The 20,783-nt window shown below is 45.7% G+C and overlaps 2 protein-coding genes across 3 annotated transcripts; one reads left to right on the top strand and one right to left on the bottom strand.

Annotated features, from left to right (window-relative positions):
* Positions 1-1,967: 1,967 nt before the first annotated feature.
* On the bottom strand, positions 1,968-11,525 carry EIF3L (eukaryotic translation initiation factor 3 subunit L). The gene is made up of 13 exons (XM_015628921.3): positions 11,403-11,525; positions 11,275-11,323; positions 10,958-11,168; positions 10,286-10,365; positions 9,959-10,020; positions 8,616-8,685; positions 7,832-7,905; positions 6,798-6,969; positions 6,383-6,537; positions 5,431-5,601; positions 3,992-4,489; positions 2,942-3,022; positions 1,968-2,207 (listed from the first exon to the last, which is right to left on the bottom strand). The coding sequence occupies exons 1-13, from the start codon at positions 11,433-11,435 to the stop codon at positions 2,169-2,171; spliced, it is 1,695 nt and encodes a 564-aa protein (XP_015484407.1). The 5' UTR covers positions 11,436-11,525; the 3' UTR covers positions 1,968-2,168.
* A 245-nt stretch (positions 11,526-11,770) lies between these two features.
* Positions 11,771-20,101, top strand: ANKRD54 (ankyrin repeat domain 54). 2 transcript variants are annotated; one of them, XM_015628922.3, is made up of 8 exons: positions 11,771-12,057; positions 12,413-12,460; positions 16,782-16,880; positions 17,320-17,391; positions 17,789-17,836; positions 17,955-18,079; positions 18,957-19,064; positions 19,724-20,101. In XM_015628922.3, the coding sequence occupies exons 1-8, from the start codon at positions 11,796-11,798 to the stop codon at positions 19,796-19,798; spliced, it is 837 nt and encodes a 278-aa protein (XP_015484408.1). In that variant the 5' UTR covers positions 11,771-11,795; the 3' UTR covers positions 19,799-20,101. The 2 variants fall into 2 exon arrangements, with proteins under 2 accessions (XP_015484408.1, XP_033370317.1); XM_033514426.1 differs by having other exon boundaries at positions 11,941-12,057; positions 16,787-16,880.
* The last annotated feature ends 682 nt before the right edge of the window (positions 20,102-20,783 follow it).

A 20,783-nucleotide genomic window follows, 5' to 3' on the forward strand; every position in this document is an offset into this window, starting at 1 on the left:
CACTTCCACTCACCAAACCCTGCTGCAGCAGGCGAGGCTCAAGCTGTAGCCACCCCCACCTCCCTCCAGAGTGCCTTCCCAGCACCAGCGGAGCTCTGTTGATGCTGCTGAACACCCTGCATTCCTCTGGCTTCAAGCAGTGCCAGGCACCGCAGCTCACTGAGCCCATCTTTCCGCCCAGTGAGAGCTGCAAGCTCCTCCTGGCCTCGTTCCACCAAGTGCCAGTCCTGCTCAGTTAACCTTCGGCAGTCCCTCAGAGAAGGCGTGGAGCCAGGGAGATCAGTGGATGGTTTCTGTGCATCCTTTGGAAGCCGCTCTGGCAGATGGAAACAAAGCAGCAGCATATTCACAGGCCTGAGAACAGCCTGTAACCACTGGAGTGTTTTAGATAACGCACTTAGGTGCATCAGATTATTTATGCATTAAAAATCTGTAATTCTGACATGCCAACCAGATATTAAAATCCCAGTAACACATCGGATTCCTTTGCTATGCTATGAACTAGAATTGATCATGGAGATACCTGCCAGGGTTCTCATGCTGTGTATCACACCCACCTGAGCATGTCCAGTGAAAGATTCAGGCTTTGGATAGTAAGAAAAGTAGGGCAGTTGCTGTTGACAGCTATGTTTACTGGGTTGCTGTTGGCAAATACACAGAAGGAAAAGTGCCAGCCCTAAGATCAAAATGGAACAGATTCTGCTTGATATGAACACAACTCCCCACAGGCTGCTGCAATGCAGCGGCATCTCAGTCCTTTAATTTCTTAATGACATGGCTGCCTGAAACCCTCCAGAACCGGAGACAGGGAGCTCCTAACATCCGTAACACCAACACAAGCAGCTAGAAGGCCAAATTTTGGCTGTTTAATCTCACTGTGTTGCCTGCACCCTGCCCACCTAGGTTACTTGTGATGGGAAGCAGTGTTTACTTTTGAGCAGTATCTAGGACACTGGAAACCTGACCCTCATTCAAACAGAGGAATATAATCCAACAAAGGCTAATTATTCCCTTTATTTAAACAGAATCACACAGAGAGCCAAACTGGACTGCTAGGACCCCTCTCTCAGTGGAAGAGAATGAGAGGGAGAGGTACAAAGAGGCAGATGGTGTATCTGAAACATGCTTGGTGTAGCTTTTTATTACACATGCAGGTTTTCCTCTTGCACCTGTTTCTACCACTCAAACATCCAACTATTTAAAGATGGCAAAAGGGAGAGAGGGTGTGGAGGGATACGATTCATTCTTTGCATTCTCTTCCCCAATATTGCAGGTCCTTGATTCCCTTTTATGTGACTTGTTTTCAACTTTTTTTTCCCCCCTTTTTCAAGGCACTACCAATTTTCTGCTGAAGAGCAAGGAACATTTGCACTTAAAGGGTTTTAATAAATTAAAGGCCCTCGGGGAGTTTTCCAGAGAAACTGAACTCAATTAAATTAAGGGCTAGGTCTTGGGCATCACTTCTTCTGAAATAAAACACAACCTCCAGCAAGGACATTTCATCAGATGACCAGTTAATATCGGTTCAATGTTTACAGCAATTCTCCCCTCTCCTTTAAAAACATGACAGTTCACTTTGGAGCATTTCTGCTCCATACCAACTAAAATAAAACAGAGGGGAGGAAAGGCAAAAATGCAATCTTCTAAAAATGTTAACTACAACTCAGGTCTATTCAATGTATGTGGTAAAAGCTAAAAGGAATAATATTACCTAAAAGGAATAATTATCTCCTCCCCTATCCTGTGAAGACACTGTGGAACTGCTCATTTTTTCCCTGTCCATCAGTTCTGCAGCCTTCCTTGTTTGCTGTGCATGGTCAACGTATAGAGCACCTAAACAGAGCTGGTCCCTAGTGCTACCTGCAACAACATGAACCAATGAGAGCACAAGCCAACAGCAGCTGTCCATGTCTCCAGATGCAGTTATATTCTTCCACAGGGGAAAAAGAAATGAATACAAATGCTCATCAGGAAAATTCCACTAATTTATTAGACGTCTTGTCCTTTGTAGGATAGCTTGAGCCAAACAAGTCTGCATATTTAAATACAAAATACCTTCTGAGTCACAGGAGATTCCAGAAATGCCAGAACCCTGAGCTCCCCTGCCTCAACACAGAGAATAATCTCTCCCCACCCACTTCTCTGCCCAGGCCTGCACTGCATCCACATTAGGGTCTCTGGCCCATCTTCTTCAACGTTCGGTTCAGCTGGAATTAGAAAAAGCAAAGATCAGAAAAATACAGTGATTGATACACACTGCTGTTGCCCTCAGCAGACTTTATCCAATGCCTCTTAACTCCTTCCTCTCCAACTCTCTGACAAGAGAGCTCTTGAGCAAATACAGTGTGTCAAGCAGAAGGGGAATAAGTAGAACTGTCTCCTCTCCAAGAGAGCAGAGGAAGATGCAGGGAGAAGATTCAAACTTGTAGCAGTGCTATCACAATCTTGTATTAAGTTCCCACGTCTCAGTATTTTGCCCTCTGAGTTTCCAGTGCAGAACAATCTCCATTGGGAGAGTGCAGCACTGACAGAATGTCACCTCCTTGCCAAGCCCAATGCTGAAGCCATCTATGCTCCAGAAATCTATGAGGCCACTTTCTAGAGGCATAGTTATGAAGCTAGAGATACGATTTTGGTTGGGTGAATGATAGGGACATCACATTTATCTAGAGACAATGAATCAGCATCCCTGGACAGTTAACTCTTCTCCTTTTCCACTGTGGCTCAACTGAGCACTTCTCACAAAAACACCATTCCTCAAAGGCCAGCAGCTGCTGCTTAGAACACCTGCCTTTGCCCAGTGCCTTGCAGAGCCAAGGCTAAGTCCAGCATAGAATTACACAGTTGTCTCACACAAGTGTGGATCCTCGAGGGCCTGCACAGCCCCGTGACTGCCCCATGTTTCCTACAGAGCTACACAGCTCTCCTGCCCAGGCCTCACCTCCTCAAACTTGTGGATCTGGCGGATGAAGAAGTCCCCATAACGTCGAGCAACCTTTGTGTCTGCAATATGGATCATATCCTGGGAAGAGAATATAATGAGATGAGGAAAAGGACTGTGCTGCAAGACAGCAAGAACTGCCAAACACATGGATCAACCTAAGGAGCTTCACCCCAGCCATGGTTCAGCATCATACATATCTGATCTGCCTAGTCCCACAGCACCTATCCAGTTCTCCTTGGGCTGCCTTCCCTCATACCTTTGTCTGGGATGGGTCACTAGTTCACATTGTGTTCACTTCCCACATTCTTACACACTCTGTTTTTGTCTTCCTTGCAGCAGTTTGACAGTTCCAACCCTAGATCACGTTTCCCTCTTTTCAGTCATGCTATATGCCATGAGAGCTGGGCTGAGACGTGGCATGAGACCTTGCAAAACAAGGTCTGCTATAAGGACCAAGAACACAGGGCAACCTGGTCTCCTTCCTAGCAAGAAACCTAATGGTTACTGCTATCTTCTTTGACTGAAGTCCTACAAGACTCTTTGCTACACTTCCTGCTACTGGAGCTCCAAGTGCAGATGGTGATAGCCCCACACCTTGTGTTTAGATTCCTCCTAGAGCAGCCAAAACTAAATGCTGTTTCAGTGCAAAGCAGACCTGTAACACAACCAAACAGCATCTCTGCTTTGTCAAAGAAGGGAGAGACGTGGGAGACACTACAAGGACAATCCCACCTGACACACAAACAGCAGCACTACCTGTCACTCAATTATCACCTCCCAGAACACTGTCAAGCAGCTCCCTATGTCCTGGGAAAGTGTCTGTTTTCTAGATATGCTGACTGCCAAAGCCGCCTCTGATATTCCATCTCTCTTCATGCATTGACACTCTTTTTATGCAGGGCTATAACTTCACTGTGGGTAGCCAAGCCCTATAAATGGCAAAGGAAGAAGGAATGTCTCCCACAGAATGGAACAAAACTAAGTGCTGCCAGTGAAAGAATTTCCTGGGTGAAAGAATTTCCCAGCCAGCAAGTAGCAGATACCAACCTTGTCAATGTAGAAGTCAACCTCAGAGGCAGACTGGAACTCTCCATCCAGGGCAGATATGCCACTGGTCCATACCAGGTTCTTCATCTTGTGTTTGAAGACGAGCAGCTGGATACGGAACTCCTGTTCTGTGAGGTCTAAGAAGCCGGCCAGCTTCGCCACAGGCATGGTGGTGTAGAGCTTGAGGAAGCTGCGGATGGTTGAGAGCTGGGCCTGCTGCTGAACTTCATCAGCAAAGACCTTGAGCTGCTGCAGGAAGGGCTCCTTGTGATAGTTGGGGTGCACATTGTCATAATTGGGCACCACAGGGGAGAGGAACTTGGGGCAAGCGTAACTGAAGAGTTCCTCATAGACCTGCGCGTCGCCCTTCTGCATGCGCAGCATCTTGTCCCCGTACTTCTCGCGCAGCTGCAGGTGGATGCTCTCATCTATGCGCATGGGGTACATGGTGAGGGCAATGGCCAGCAGCGCGTGCATCTGCTCGTTCTGCTTGTTGATCTGAGACAGAGAGGAGACCCCGTCAGCACCACAGTGTGGTCAGGCTTTAGGTGCCCAAGGGAGCTGGCAGCTGCACTTTGCAGAGGAAGATCCTTTCCACAGAGCACTGATGGTCCTAATGCTCAAGGGGGACAGCACAAAGAAGCAGTGCCTCTGGGCAAAGCAAATGGATGAATGACACATCAAGGCTGAGAGGGCTGGACAAAAGGAAGGTGCAGAGTAAATGCATCCAGAGCCATGCAGAACCCGGAGGGGCAGAAGTGAATTTGACTGTTTTGGTACAAGAACATGCAGAGAAGGGAAGGCAGATAGTTTAACAACCATCTCCTGGCAAGGGACAGTTATCAGGGAGGTCAGTGAAGAAAAGACTGAGAAAGGAGATTTATTTGAGTGTGGGATGAAATGGACAGCTATGTGGCTGAAACAGACACACCAACTTTTTGAAGTGTCATGGAATTCAGACTAGCAGGATTTGGCTAAACAAAGAGCTAGGAATTAATCATAAGGATAAAAAGGAGACAGCAGGTAAAACAGGCACCAAAATCAGAAGGTAAAACAGCTTAGGTAGAAAGAAAGAGGAGCTTTGTTACAGCCATGTCTGTGAATGATTATCAGATAATGGAAATATATCTGACAATGGCAGCAACCTGAAGTGCAGCACTGGACCAGAAACACAAATAAGTCTGAAGGAGCATCAGCAAGAGTATCATCAGCAGCTGATACTCATTAACAACCCTGCCCAAAGTAACTAGTAACATAGCTAGGAGAAAATATTGTCACTTGCGGCAAAGGAGTTCAGAGGATCCCCAGTCAACACCACGAGCAAAGTCCAGGATAATAGAGCTGGACTATTAGACATAAGCTATCAGGTGATAGAGGAGGGATGGGAAAGAAGACAGCAGCTTTCTCTTTTGGGAAGTCTAGTCTAGTCTACCTCTTACCATCTCATACTTGTAGGTCGTCCTCTGAAACATGCTCTTTGTCCTCTGGATGTAGAGGAGGATGTTGGCAAAGACACGGATGGCATCCTGGTAACGCCGCATCATAAGGTATGCGAAGCCCACATAGTAATAGGTGGTCACCTGGCACTCAGGCACCCGGGAGTACATGCTCTGAGAAGGAAGGAGTAACATGCTGTATTAGAGGGGAAACAATCCAAACTGCTTGTTAGCCACAATCCATGGTGAAGTGAAATCCTCTGATTTCATTCCCATCCCAAATACAGAAAGGAGAGAGTTAATTCAGCATACCAGACCCCTCGCCCATCCCTGCAGCAGCTTCCTCACTTTTATTAGATCATCCCATTTCCTATGTTTTCCAGTTTCAGCTTCCTGCAAGGAGAGGACTCCTGCTCTGTGCCTAACATTGCTCTGCTCGGTTCCCTTTCCCCCTGTTTCACTCCACATCCTGTGCCAGACAGCACGTATGTAGATCTGTGCCAAGCCTTGGCCCAAACCCATAGCAGCTGAACTTTTAATAGTCACAAGAAGTACTCAATTCTAAGGCAAAAACAGCCTAGGTGGAATCAGGCACAGTGAAAACAGCAGCCAAAAATACAAGAGCCACTGACAAAGGTAAGAATGGCGTGTTCAGGTAGTTACTACTGCACTACCACTTGCAGTTCCAGCAGTATTCTCTGTAACAACACTGCCTTGCACAACACGGCAAACCTCCTAAAAAACTGGGCAATTGTGCTGCAACAGCATCAGCCATTATCATATGGCTTGATTTAATGCCAAAGCTCCAGCTGTGCTCAGCCACAAACTCCCGACAACTACAGCAGATACAAACAGTTCCTCAGCTGGGAGACTCACTACAGAAATTTTTCACCAGCATACTTGAACAGAGACATTTGGAAGACTGCAAAAGAAGGGTTAAAGCATGTTGCAGTACCTTCTTGTTGAGCTCGATGTTCTCCAGCACCTTAATGGCTTGGTAGTAATCTCCCAGCAGGGAGTGCAGACGAAGCAGCCCAACCAGGCTGAAATAGCCCAGCATCTTGTACAGGGAGTGGCGCCCATATTCACCAGCCACACTTTCAGGATCACCTAGGGAAAAAAGGAACTACAATGCCATCCTCCAAGGAAGCAAGCTTCCCTTTCAATATTTTTCTGTTTGGAACAAAGGGAGCAAGGCCTGAAATGTAATCACTGGTACTTCTCACCTAAGGCTAACAGAACCAATTCCCAGCCAATTCATGCACTGATGATGGGTTTGATGCAGCTCCCAAATAAAGTTAAGCGACATGGACCAAATCAAAGCAAGGCAGCACAGACACCAGTGCTGCTTGGCACCACCCAAAGCTCACCTCCACTTGTATAGACCTCCAGCTGTCGGTTGATGTTGGATTTGTCGACCAGAGAATGCAGCACATTAAGAACACTGTGGACGTTCCAGATCTTGGGGTTGGAACGAAGGAAATCGATTTCCTCTTCAGACTTTTTGGCTGTTTTACAGCGGTACTGGCTGAAAGACTGGAACTACAGGAAAAAGCAGAGATTCAATGATGTGCAGCTTGTTTGGAGATGCTCAGCTAAGTGCACTAAGCTTACAACTTGCTGACACAACTGCATTACAGTAAACTACAAGTTGCATTGAAAAAAAGTTTCATTTGAGATCACATGGAAATCAAAATGGCAGATTATATCACCTTTAAAGCACCTAAAAAGTTATACAGTACAGAAGGAAAGGCCAGGAGACAGATCAAAGCAGAAAATTAAACTCTTAAACAATTAGGAAAGGCAATTAAGCACAAATTTGCTGTCTGAAGAGGTAGAAAAGAGAATGACCAAATTATAAGATTGTTTATTGTATGTTTGCATACACACATCTTCTTCCCCTATATGAACATGTCCTTTTTGTTCTCAAGATTGATAAGACAACAGTTGAGGAATTCCAGGCAGCTTTATAATAAAAAGTTACAGAAATGGGAATATATTCTCTAAGGAGAAAAACCAATAGCATTTGTGATCTGTACTGTTGCACTCAGTGTAAAAATCTCAATGTCAAGATCTCAGACCACAGCTTATTTCAAATCAGGTCATCAATCTCTCAATGCATGCATAAAGGCCCTAATGGTTAAGAAAGACAGGAATTTTGTTCTGAAAGAGAAATAGGCACAGAAGTTCATGATTCCCCAAAGAGCACCCTGTAACTTAAAACTCTGTACGTTTACAACTACTTCATCCACCTGGTAACACAAGAGTAACAGTGATCACCAAAGATTTTCAACCTGCAACAGTACCCTTGCTATGGAAATCACAGCAAGGGAAGAGATGGAAAATTTATACAACTAATAAAGGCAAGGCCACCTTAAAATGGTCCAGTTTTATAATCACATACCTGGTATATGAATTCATCAATGATATCCCAGAGCCACTGGTTGGGCAGTTCCAGAGGAGCAGGGCCATCAGCATCTGCAGTAGAACAAATGAGAGGGTTAACATCTTCAGCAAGAAAGAATACTGTCAGAACTGGAGGAACAGACAAATTAAAGAACACAAGAATTTCCCTGAAATAGGAGATGGAGTAGCAGATGGGTGAAGCTTCCAGTAGGGCTGAGATACGCAGCTTTGACTACCTCAACTGCTTTCCCTTTCAAAGACTGTGAACATGCAAAGGGTTAATCTCGTGAGTGTGACTGCTCAGCAGCATCAACTCTCAACACAGATTGCAGGGGTTTATCCTAACTGATCCATTCTCCACATGAGGTTTGGCAGAGAGTCACAAACACTAACATTTGTTCCAAGAGGAGTTGACAACAGTAAACAGTTGTGAAACACTGCAAGTTTTCTTTAGCTTACTGCTTCATTTTACTTTTTATAAAGATAGGTGAAGCAGTTCTCAGCAAGACAGAAAGCTAAGTAAGTTTTATTCTTTACAGTATTTCAGAAAGCACTGGAAACTATTTCTGCTTTTTGTGGTTTTAAATTCATGGATGTAAATTGCTCTTCATTCAACAAACTCAAACATGGAGAGAGCTTATAAACTACCTTTCCCCTGATGACTTATAAACATTAAGCTCTTATAAACACTGCAGCTCTTCTGACCTTTCTTCAGCTCTGCCCCCTCCATCCGATCTTTCTCTCCAAAATTCACAAACCAGAAATTAATTGCAGCGACTCACTGAGGATGTAGTTGAAGAGATTGCAGTAGTTGTAGTAGGACTCGAATCTCTGCTCCAGGGTGGGCCCCCCCTGCAAAGAGAAGTCAGCAGAGTCTGCTTTATTTCAAGCAGGGCAGGAGGGAGTTCATGGGTAACAGCACAAGGACAGTCACAATAGTAGAGGATCTAGTTCAGGAGTGCTAGAGCCAGTATTCAGCCAGGACACCCACCAGCATCACACAGAAAACCTGAAATTGTAGCACTGTTGTCTCACAAAAGAGGGATGACTTTTCCTGTAGAGCTAGCTTCTCCCAAGATGCTGAGCAGTTACACCTCCTATGAATATTCTGCATTAACCTTCCCTGTTCCCCTCTGCTATTCAGATTCAAGAACTTCCTAGTACCTTTTTTTTTCCTTCTCTGCTCACAAGAAGCCTTTAATAGACCAACAATTCTATTTCTGGACATCATTTCTAAACATTTCGACCTACTGGTCCTGTCTCAGCTGGAGACACTGAGTCTGAGAACTACTAACAGCACATCTTGAGAAACCAGTTTTTCCTGTTGAAGCCTGGATTGGGTTAACACAGCAGCCTTTTAAAAGTGCCCATTTCTCCACCCTCTGGTCCACAGTAAAACTGCAGTTATTACTTATTTACCCATAAGTCATGCATCTGCTGAGATTTTTTCCTTTAAAAACCACGTATTATGACTTTCTCACTGATTCCAAAGCAGCTTAAAATAAAATGCAAAGTTTGTTTTGTTTCTCTGAGCATTATTCCCTTCATTTCCTTCTTCTCCATCCTTTACACTAGCCATGTTTCCCTTTTCACAAGGCACTCTGATCCCACATGAGGTTTTTAATGACACCTTCCTCTTGTGACACCCCTTCTCACTGCCTGCGCATTTGAAGAGAAGCTACAAAGCAACACAAATAAGCAATAACCAGAAAAATTCAGTTACTTTCCAACACCCCCTTCTTCCGTAAATCACTCACCATTACATTTGCTGTTAGCAACAAAGAGTCTCCTGAACACTCAGATCCAGTCTCCTGATTCACCTGAGCTACCAGAGAAACCTGCACACTCATCACCACCAAGCCTGAAGAGACAGCTAACAAGCCTCAGATGGACAATCAAGTCTTTCTTGCTTTTCTGCACCCAGTGAATCCTTACTAAACTAAGAAAAAGCAGGAATTTTAAGTTTTCCTAAAATCAATGTGACTTGGAGCCCATAAACCCTTCCAATCCTGCCTTGGAAAGGTAAGGGGAACACTGATACTGTACTGGCAGCAAGACTTGTCAAGTTTGCTGGCAAAGAGAAGCCAGCATGCAACCCACAGGAAGACACAGGGCAAACACTCACGCTGACTTTGGCATAGATGTGCCTGTAGTACAGCTCCTTGTACAGTATCAGGAAAACTGCATCTGGAAAACACGACAGAAGAGGACATTAGCAAGCCACAAGGCCTATTAGCCTCCTGCCACAACAATAAAGGGACACACTAAAAGACACTTTGCTCAAGTCTGGCTTCTTGCCAGGCATCTGCTGAAGGAGTTGTCAGAGTGAACAAAGGCAAGTGAGTCAGGCAGTAACAAAGCTGTGCACCTGCTAACTCATGATCAGGAGGGATTCAGTTCTTTCTCTCTCTGACAACCCTGAAATTTTCCATTCTGAAAATGGAAGACTCACCATTTCCAACCTGAGGAGCAATGGCCTCAGCCTCTGGCCATGGAGTGTTCTTAAAAAACCTTTCTGTCAGTTTTGTCCAGCTGAAAAACAGACACACATGTGGTATGATAAGCCACTTCTTGCTCAGTATGACAGCGCTGGAGTCAGAGATGACAACAGAGAGAGGCCTTGGACTTGGTGAAAGCTGAGCAGCACCACCAACCCCTGTTAGTAAGTCCAGTGTTGAAGCAAAGAATGAGAATTGCAAACTAAGCAATGAGACTTCAATTTATCCCCCAGGCACAAAACAGACGTGAATGTCACTTCCACATTCCCTCTATGTCAAGCTGACATGGCTACAAGCCGGAGTGAAGTAGCTGTTGGGAAGAGACACAAAAGCTACAAAGCTACCTCACAGCTCTCTGCAAACTGCCTAACACCACTGAGATCCCTTTTTGCAGCCTCCCTTCCTCTTAGGCCAGGGCTGACACTTCCCTTCAAACAGATCACAACTCATGTATACTTATATTAACCTAATGGGCTGGAAATGTGGGGTTTTTTTTCCCCACACTAACCAAACCTGTTTCAGAGAAAGCCCAAGTTTGGAACAGCACAGGTAGTAGTCAGCCTTTCCTTTGAACGGCACCACAATTAAAACAGTGATTTCCATCTGCTGGAAGGGTAGTAATATACCTGTTCTCATAAATGTCCTGTATCTCGTACACTTTCTGGTCAATAACGTCACTGGAAACACGGCTGGCCTGGAGCTCGTACACCTTCTGGTCAATGAGATCTGACACCGTCTTGTGAAAATACTGAATGAAGTTTTTGATCACTTCGGGGATCACCTGGTAGGTCTGCTGTTCGTACTGGCGCTCGTAGGCCAGGTCTTGCTTCGGGTCTCCTGCGGAGAAGCAGCAGTGAGGCAGCCGCCTCACGGCCCGGCCCGGGCCCACAGACCCAGCCGGGCGCTAGCAGGCCCGGGGCGCGCGTGGGGCCCTCACACTCACCCGTGTGCATATCATAGTCGTTGGAGTAGGCGTAAGGGTCGTAGGCGGCCTGTGGGGAGAGGGCAGCAGTGAATCCCTGCGAACAGCCCGAACACGGCCCCCGCGCCCCCCAGAACCCCCGTCCGCACCTCGTTGTCGTAGTCCTCCCCCGGGTAGGCCATGGCGGCGGCGCGGCACGGAAACTGCTCCGGGCGGAAACACGGGACTGGCGCGGCGCGGGCACAGGGTGGGGCGGGGGCAGGAGCGGCTGAGCCCTTCTATTGGCTAAAACAACTGCCTGTCTTCGTCCTGCTGCGCTGTCACAGGCCGGCCGTGGCCTCTTCTCTATCTGATTGGTGAAAATAACTGCCAGTCAGACTCTTCTGGTCACCGCCTCCACTTCCCGCCCCGCCTCTCTCTCATCCGCTCCCTCCCCATTGGCTGCATGCACGAGTTCTGTCGCCTCCCATTGGTCGAGAGGACGCGACCCGCCCCGTTGCTATGGTGACGCCCCGCCCCTCTCCGGCCCGGGCCGTGACGGGATGGAGGGCGGCGGTGGGGCTGACGGGGCGCCCGGCGCGGGGCCGGAACCGGGACCGGGACCAGGACCGGAGCCGCAGCCGGAGTCAGAGTCAGAGCCACAGCCGCACATCGCGCTACCGCCACTGGGACCGGGCGCACCCCTCGGTTACCTGCACGTCCTGTGGCAGCGGGAGGAGCCCGCGGGCAAGATCCCGGCCCGCCGCCTCCGCAGGGCCGCCCGCCTCCACCGTCGGCTGGGGCCGACGGGCAAGGAAGCCCACGGTGAGCGGCGGGCGCGCGGGGCCGCTGCTCCGCTCCGGGACAGCCCCTTCCTTCGGCCGGCCCCGCACGGGGCTTCGGGAGGGAGGTGGGCTCTGTTCGGTGGGCGGCTGGGGAAGGCACCCCGGTGCTGCCAGGGGAGGGTGCCCGTCAGGAGAGGGCGGGAGAGGGCGGGCCCTCGGCCGGCGGCGGGAGGAGACGAGGAGAACGATTGCTACCTGGTGCCTTGATCTGCTTCCCATTCTCTGGAGTTTTAGCGTGATTTGGCCCCGCACTCGAGCACCGGGATGGAATGTTTCAGTAGGAAAACGTGCCTTTTTCCTCCGTGCTGTCTATAATTGCTTTCTTTTCTCCATAGCTCTGAAAAGGCTGCGTGAAGCTGCCAATAGCAATGATTTGGACACAGGTAAGGCTTCCCTCAGTCCCACTTGGGACCTCTTCTTGGAAGAGCTGTATACCAAAGGCTCTTGCTTTAGGAGAGGAGGAAGTGGGTGCAGATAGTTTGTGGACAGGATGCTTTACATGCTTCAGATCTAGAAAATGCTTTTTTAAAGCCCGGATTTGTTCTCTGAGCAGAGTGGGGCTGGTTATTGTGTTCACTTTTTACTGCACCTGGTTCATAGCGTTAGTTTTCCATCTGCCTGGAGCTAAATCAGCACTGCGTTGTCCCAGCTGGTTTGGTATGTTCTTTTGCCCAGTTGTTAGCAGCAAGAGAATAATGCTTTGATTTAGGTGGAAAAGTTAGGATTATCTAAGACATACCTTGTATGATGAGGCAGCATAACCCAGTAGATTAGAACCATGGTCAGAGCTGGACTCCTACTTTCTGGTTTCTGTAAAATGCCCTTTCCTGATGTCCAGCCTCAACACTACATCTTTCTCAGGCTTTGTTAATTGAAGCATATCAGTTAGTTTACCAAAACTTAAAGTTTTAGTAGTTTTTGCAATCTGTGTTCGTACAAAAATAACTGAACTTTGCTAGATGCTGGCTAAGAGTAATGGAAGAATAACACCCTATTCATATTTTTTAAATATTTATTGACTGACTAAACTATTGACTTAAAAGGTAATCAAAACAATTAACTAAAATTAATAATAAGTTCTGACATTTCCAACAATTCCCCCCCATTGGAAGTGATCTTAATTTTCCTTTAAGATTACTTCCACTTAAATCATTGAGTATCTAGCAAAACTTAAGACATTAAAATGCAAAAATTTTGCTTGTGTCTTGTTTTAAGATATCAAAAATCATTCATTCCAAATGAAATTCCAAGTCAGGGTATTATCTCTTTTAACAATCTCTTGGTAACTTCTTTTGCTTTGTTCCCAAACATATGGAATATACACATTTTTGTATCCAAAAAATGTGTCAGCTATAACCAATAGGTATCAAGAACTCTGTTGTCAAGGTAACTCAGAAAAATCTATTTGCCTATAAACTCCAAGATAGTTTCCTCTTTTTGTAGTCTTTTGTAGGGCTGTGGATTGTTTTGTGAACATATTTTATGCTTATTGACTGCACTTTTGATTTGTGGTATTTTTACACTATTACTTAATGTTTCAAGTTATTTCTAATAGCTTCTGTTCACCAATATGTTTCTCTGTGTTTATCTTTGGCTACTTGTCTCACGACTGCTTGAGGTACTATGTATGGTATGTCATTCAATTTCTCTTTATTTTGGCAATATAACATCAACTTTAAAATACCATTTTGGTGTAAAATACCATGAACTGGCCATTTTTCTTGATTATCTAATAGATAATCTGGCCACCAGAGAATAAAATATTCTATTAACTGTGTCCAAGTTAAAGAATCGCTTTTAAATTCTTTGCAGTGCTGCAAAATACAACCTAAATGTGAACTTTTGGATATTCCCCCTCTTCCCGGGTTCGAGAAGGAAAACGAAAAGCCACAGTAAATAAAAATTCCAGCAATCACTAAAACCGCCACGAGAGAGCGCTCTGTGCACACAAATACAATTCCAGTCCCTGACGCAGTAGCAGCCGCTGTGCTAACGCCAGAGAGAGCTTTGAGGAAAGTCAAAGTCAAAAATTTAACAATTTACATTACGGAAAATCAAGCATTTAGTACACACGAAATGCCCTAAAATTCGCAGTAAACATTGAATGGCTTCAACGCTCTTACAGCAAATGAATTTTCATACAAACTTAATTTGTACTTACAACACACATTACCACATGCTCACATTTTCCAGTACTGACAAATGCCATAGGCTTTAATAAGCACAAAATTATCTGAGCAGAGCCCTTCCACAGCGTGGCTCTTTGTGCAAGCAGCACTGTGTCTGACTAATTGTGGAAAACAGAGGGTGAAGACTCAAACCACACCTTTTGATAGTCACTTATATAGTTTTACAGTTTCAGTTTTCCAGTTAGGCAGTGGGGCTCAAACACAATTCCATTTATATTCGCTTATAGAGTTTTACACTTACTTTTAATAGAAAATAGCCAATTATATCATCATTTTCTTAATTGTGTTATGCTAGAGAGTGCAAGCTTATGATTAGGCATACATTTTTAAACCTTCAGTATTGTCTTAAGAGACTCCCTGAGGTTTTTGCCTTGAACTTACCTGGATCAGAGGGTTGAAAAATTTCCCTGAAAAAAAGTCTTTCAGTGTGCACCAAACTCCTTGATCCTGTAAGTCTGTGGAACATCAAATGTGTTATCTCACCTGGGTCAGCAGTAAATTGTTACCAAATCCTCCAAAATTGTTGGGGTAAATAAACCCTTTAACACTTTCTTTTTAATGTTAGTGTGTGAGATGTTATTTTGTTGTTGACCAGGAGGGATTTATGTGGCTCACAAAATTCTGGCCTCCACTCAGACACAGATGTAAAACTTCTTCACGTACACTTCCTTGCAAACAACGAAATTAATGTTCATTGGCTATAAATGACATAATTCTCTTTTATTAATTAGTTTTCTGTCCTCTATGGGGTATTGATTTCTCACTTCTCTTGCTAGTTGGTCCATATTTTTAGTCTTTTTAGTATCTTTTTTCCTCTGGACTTTCCAACACATATACTGAATCTTTGTTAGCCCCTTCCTTATATTCTGGTTTCTGCAAAAAACTTGTTGTCCATAAATTCTACATTCCAGATGTCCAACCTCAACCATACACCTTTCTCTGGTTTTGTTCATTGAAGCCTATCAGAGTTAGTTTATCAAAAGTTAAAGTTTCAGTAGTTTTTCCAAGCTGTGTGTTCTTACAAAAGTATGTTATGACAACTTTGCTAAATACTGGCTAAGAATAATGTAAGAATCACATATTATTTATAATTAATTTATATAAATATAGATTATGATTAATTAAAGCAATTAATTTCAAAGTTAATTAAAACCACTAATTAAAATTATTAAAAAGTTACATTGATTCCAACAGGAAGAGGAAAGAATGCAATTTTATGGAAGTCTTGGTTTCAATCCACCTTGGATTTGATAGACAGGTTCCTGTGTTTACAGTCCTTTTGTTTTGTTTACTCTGCAACTTGAGGAAGTGTGCTATGATTAATTTATTTTTCATCAACAAGTAAATATCTTTGCTGTTTCCTGTGGTGGCACTGAGTGGAAAGGTTATGTCATTCCTACTTGGTTCAGGGGAAGAGTAGCTAAAGTTATTTTGGTTAGCTAAAGTTATTAATGGTTCTCACTGGGGCACTGTCAGTCTTCCTGTCTTTATTCTCAAGTACCAAACATTCCATGTTAATGCCACTTCCATCTTTTTAGGTGTTCCTTTCAGTTCTGTACCACACTTTGAAGTAGGACGTGTACAAGATGAAATTCAAAGGTGTTTATAACTCACTTTCTGGAAGCTGACACAAATGCTGACTTTCAGTGGCCTGAAACAGTCTTGATTATTGTAGAATCTGTTTAAAAAAATTTTAAAAATCTGCTGTTTAAAGATCTCAAAATATAGTGAACCTGTCAGCATCTTTAACAGCTATGGAATGAGCTCTGTTTTACACACCAGATAATATATCAGAACTATCTCAAAACAACAGGAGTAACAGCCCTTACAGTTGCCCCTAACACATGTTTCTGTAGGTGCTATTTTTATTCCCCTAATCTTTCCATCCTTTCCAGATCTCTTTGCTCGGCTCTTGGCAGGTCAGTGCATTCCCCTGCCCGCTTCCCAAACTGCAGTCACCATTGGTTAGGAAGGGGCATGGTCAAAACAGGTGTGAAGAGGTGACTTTTCTCACTACCTGTGGTTACACTGTGAAACTTCTGACCACGGGTCCATGTTGATGTCAAAAGTTTACACAAGTGCATAAAATGACCATGTAAATCCACAGGGAAAGCCTGTGGAGGGGTAGTAAGCACAGCATGCTAATTCTAGTTTGGGAAGTGCCAGAGATGCAGCTGACTAAAACCAAGAGTTAGCCCCATGTCATTCCCAACCTTTAGTATTCTTCTCTAGGTATGTGCTGCTGATTGTCCATGGAGCTTGAAAATTTGGCTAGGTGGATGTTTAGCCGTTAGAGCTGTTGGCTTATCTTTTATGGCAACATGTGGAAGGTGGTGAAGGCTGAATCAGAGGGTGGAGGTTAGGCTGGTTCTGCTCAGCTAGGGTACTGGTTCAAGTCCAGATGGCTTAGCAGCTGATAGTACATGTATCTACCCCCAGAAGAGCAGATAGCATTCCCCCTCTCTGATCAGGTGCCCCTTCAGCTCACCTGCTTTCTTCTCCTTGGTTCTGTCAGTGCAGCAACTCTTGGAGGATGGAACAGACCCCTGTGCTGCGGACGACAAAGGCCGGACAGCCCTACACTTTGCCTCCTGCAATGGCAACGATCACATTGGTGAGTGGGGGGGGAGTTCTGTCATCCAACCTCTCTGGGGCAGGGATTTTGAAGGGTGCTCTTTATTTTGATTCAGCACCTGTCAGAGGTGTTTCTGTTCCTTTTGTGTCAAAGTTGCCAGTTCTGGCCCCAGGGCTTGCCATGTCTGCCTGCTGGAGGGGTTGCAGGACCTCCCAGTTCTAGGGCTGTTCTGGAGGGTGTCCTTCCTCCCAGTCCTTTGCATCAGGGAGCCCAGGAGCATTGGCACTTCATGGCTTTGTGCTGGGTCCTTCTGCAATGCTGTGCAAACCCCTGTCCCTGTCTCAGTAAGGAAGCCGATGAGCTGAACAGAAGCCCCCATGAGGCAGCCAGGTGGTGCCACATGGACCTGTGACCCGTGTGGGCCTGACCTGTGAGGCTAAGGGAAGGGACTGATGTGGCTCTGTTTCCTTGTTTCTAGTCCAACTGCTTCTGGACCATGGGGCTGACCCAAACCAGAGAGATGGGCTGGGCAATACTCCCTTACACTTGGGTAAGTGCCACACAGATGAGCTTTGCATGCAGAGAAGTGAGGTGCGAACCTCCTTACTGTTCCTTTTCTTCTCCACCTTCCTCTTGCCTGTGCCTCACAGAATGCATCCCCAAATTTAAGGACCTAGGAGGGACTCTTTGCATTTCATTAGATTCACTCCTCACAAAGATTTAGAATCAAAGAAAAGGTTTGAGAAAATTGATTTCCCTCCCTCTGCCAGCCCCAAGGAGTGCAAGATAGAGTACTCAGGCTTGAGTGGGAGGTTACCTTAGCATTTGGGCCATTCCTCTTTCCCCTGGCAAAGAAGCCCTTTGGGAAGCAGCAAGTTCTGTGTTTGAGCAGGAACTCATTTTTGTTTGTACCTCTGAGTTGTGTGTTCTGTGTTTTCCCTCCCCAGCTGCCTGCACGAACCACGTTCCTGTCATCACCACCCTACTGCGCGGAGGTAACATTTCCTCTATAACAGTTACAGCCTGTTATAATCCTTCCTGCCCTGTTGATACTTCCCAAGGACACCAAATCCTGATGGCAGACCTCACTGTCTCTTCTTGTGCATCTTGCAGGGGCCAGAGTTGATGCCTTGGATCGAGCTGGCAGAACCCCACTGCACCTTGCTAAATCAAAGCTGAATATCCTGCAGGAAGGATTCTCCCACAGCCTGGAGGCTGTACGCCTTGAAGTGAAGCAGGTAAAAGAAACAGTCCCATGTTCTGGTAAGGTGGTGCAGCTCCTGGCAGCCTCCTGCACTCTTTATTTAAATGACTGTCTGTAGTAACTGCACTTAAATGTCTGTCTGTCCTCTGAACTGCTGTGGGAAGAGTTTGACTTCTGTTTCCAGAGACCTTCCTTTGTCCCAGCCTCTAATTAATTTTTTTCCAGGGCCTCCCTTGGAAGGGAGCTCTGGTAAGCTAAGGATGAATTGAGTATCTGAACTCTTGAGCTGTATGGAGCATTCTCTTCAACCATGATGTAAGACAGATGCCTTGTGGCAGGAGAGAGACCACAGCACGAGGCTGTAGCTGTGGTGTACACATGCTCTGTATTCCTAGCACAGTCTACCCTGCTCCAGTATGTGGAGGCATGGAATAGGAAAGCACTCCTGGGCCTGCAAATGCATGGGGTGTGGGCCTCACTTCAGGAGCCACAGAGACACAAGGATTTTTATCCTCTGTGCATAAGCAGATCCTCCTGGAATTAGAAGTCCCTGCTCCTCTCAGTGAGGGAAGCTAACTAGCCATAAAGAAAAGTTGTGTGCTTTCAGGGCTAGACCTTCAGCTGGGCTTGTCTCTCTTCCCTGTTCTTAACCAGGCACAAGGATCTCAACTAGTCCATCTGTGACTGATGAATGCCTCTGGTGACTCACTGGACACTGATGCTGCCATTACTGCCATGTAGTTGCTTCTCCTGGGTTTGTCTCTACTCTGCAGAGGGTCATGTACTCTGCCATGTGCTGCAGCTTCAAGGCTGGGTGCTTGGCAATTTAATTGCAATTTAATTTTTCCTGTAAAAACACCCCAGTCTGGTGCAGCTCTCTGATGTTTGCCTCTTATGCCTGTTTGCTTCAGATTATCCAGATGTTGCGGGAATACCTGGACCGTCTGGGGAGGCATGAGCAAAAGGAACAGCTGGATGACCTCTGCTCCAGGCTACAGATGACTAGCACAAAGGAGCAGGTAGGCAGCGTTGAGCTACTCTGACTCACCCCCTTGCGTTGGGACTCCTGCATTTAGGAGAATGCAATTGCGTGAGCAGTGGGACATTGAAGACATGGTTATTGCTCACATTGGGTCGAGTGGGCAAGTTACATGATGACTCATTGTACTCCTTTAGGTGAAAATTCAAAGTGCAGAAAGCATCACAGTGCCAAGCAGCAGGGAAGCTGACAATCAGATGGGCTGAGGGCACAGTCAGTTTAAGGCTAGGATCAGCACAACCACACAGGGTTGCAGGGCCTGGGTTTTTTTCCTACAAAAGACTGGCCCCTAGAAATAGGCTTAGAGGAAACAGCCCTGACACCGTTTTTAGAGTTTTGGGTAATGTAGCAGCATGCTTGTATTTTAAGGACTGGCTAAATCACACAGAGTGGAGGTCAAGCATCACCTCCTGAGGAATGGGGAGAAGCTCACATTGTCTTGTTTGATCATGAGGATAGTAGCCCTTCTGCATGGTTCTTGGCACCAAAAGAATCCTGTCCTAGTATAAGCTCAGCACAGGTATTACTGCCAATTCTAGTGCAAGGGTAGTCCCTGCTGCATGGGGGTTTCTTCTGTGGTGGTGGCTGGCTGCACAGCTGCATTTCCCTCCCTGATGGCCATCTGTATTCTTCGGTCAGGTGGATGAGGTTACAGATCTCCTGGCCAGCTTCACGTCACTCAGCCTGCAGATGCAGAAGATGGACAACAGGTAATGGGCTGCCAAATCATCTTCCTGAAGTAGCAGGAGAAGCCTTAGAGAGAAGAAAAGGAAGCTGAAGTTTGCTTCCCAGATTGCTGGCTAAACATTGCTGCCAGCAGCCGTTCCTGCCAGACTGACTCTCCAGTGGTGCTCAGGCTGTTCCTGTTGGTGCTGCCACAGCTGCCCCATGGGGAGGCAGCAGGCTTTGCATAACAAAGGCAACACAAGAACGCTGCAGCTGTGACTTTGGGATAAAAGAGCTGCTCTACTTTTTACCAGTTGGGCTGGCAATAAATAGGGTACCCTTTCCAGAGATATTTTGCCTTCTCCCAGGTATGTCAGTTCAATGTAGGCAGTGACCAATGCCATGTGCAGCCATGCCATCAGCCCTGACTAGTGCACTCAGCAGCTGGCCAGCATCATGGAAATGCTTGGAACAGGCACCTTTTACCAGCTCCATACTGCAAAACTGCATGAGGGAGAAAGTGAATGCCTTGAACAGCAGAAGGCTTTGTGCTATGAGAAGAACACACATTTAATTCTGCATGTTAGAAGCTGAGCAAACATTTTGCCTTAAGAAAGGTGCACTGAGGCTTAAATCCTCACCTTCCCCAGAGTCTGCTGTCAGAGGGCAGAGAATATGTCTGGTTACAAGTGGGATACAAAGTTTTTCATGGCTAGAGTAACACCTTTCACTGAACACTTTTTTTAAGTCTGCTGCAATTTAGTGCTTTAATATTGCAGTTTAACGCTTGCAAAAAATAAGCAGGTCTGAGCTGCAGGTCTGAGCTGCCATCATGCAAGAATAAGGATTGGAGGGTGACAGTCTTAACACAGTTCTAGTCAGACATCTACATCTTGCAAAAAAAAAAAACAACCCACCATAGTTTTTTTTGCTAAAACTTAAAACTTTTTTTAAAAAAGTTTGCTAAACTTTTGTGTTTCCTGTTACTGGCAGTCTGTCTTGGTTCTAGAAGACAGGTGTCTGCTAGGGAGAG

Source organism: Parus major, chromosome 1A (assembly GCF_001522545.3).
Source record: "Parus major isolate Abel chromosome 1A, Parus_major1.1, whole genome shotgun sequence".
Lineage (NCBI taxonomy): Eukaryota > Metazoa > Chordata > Aves > Passeriformes > Paridae > Parus > Parus major.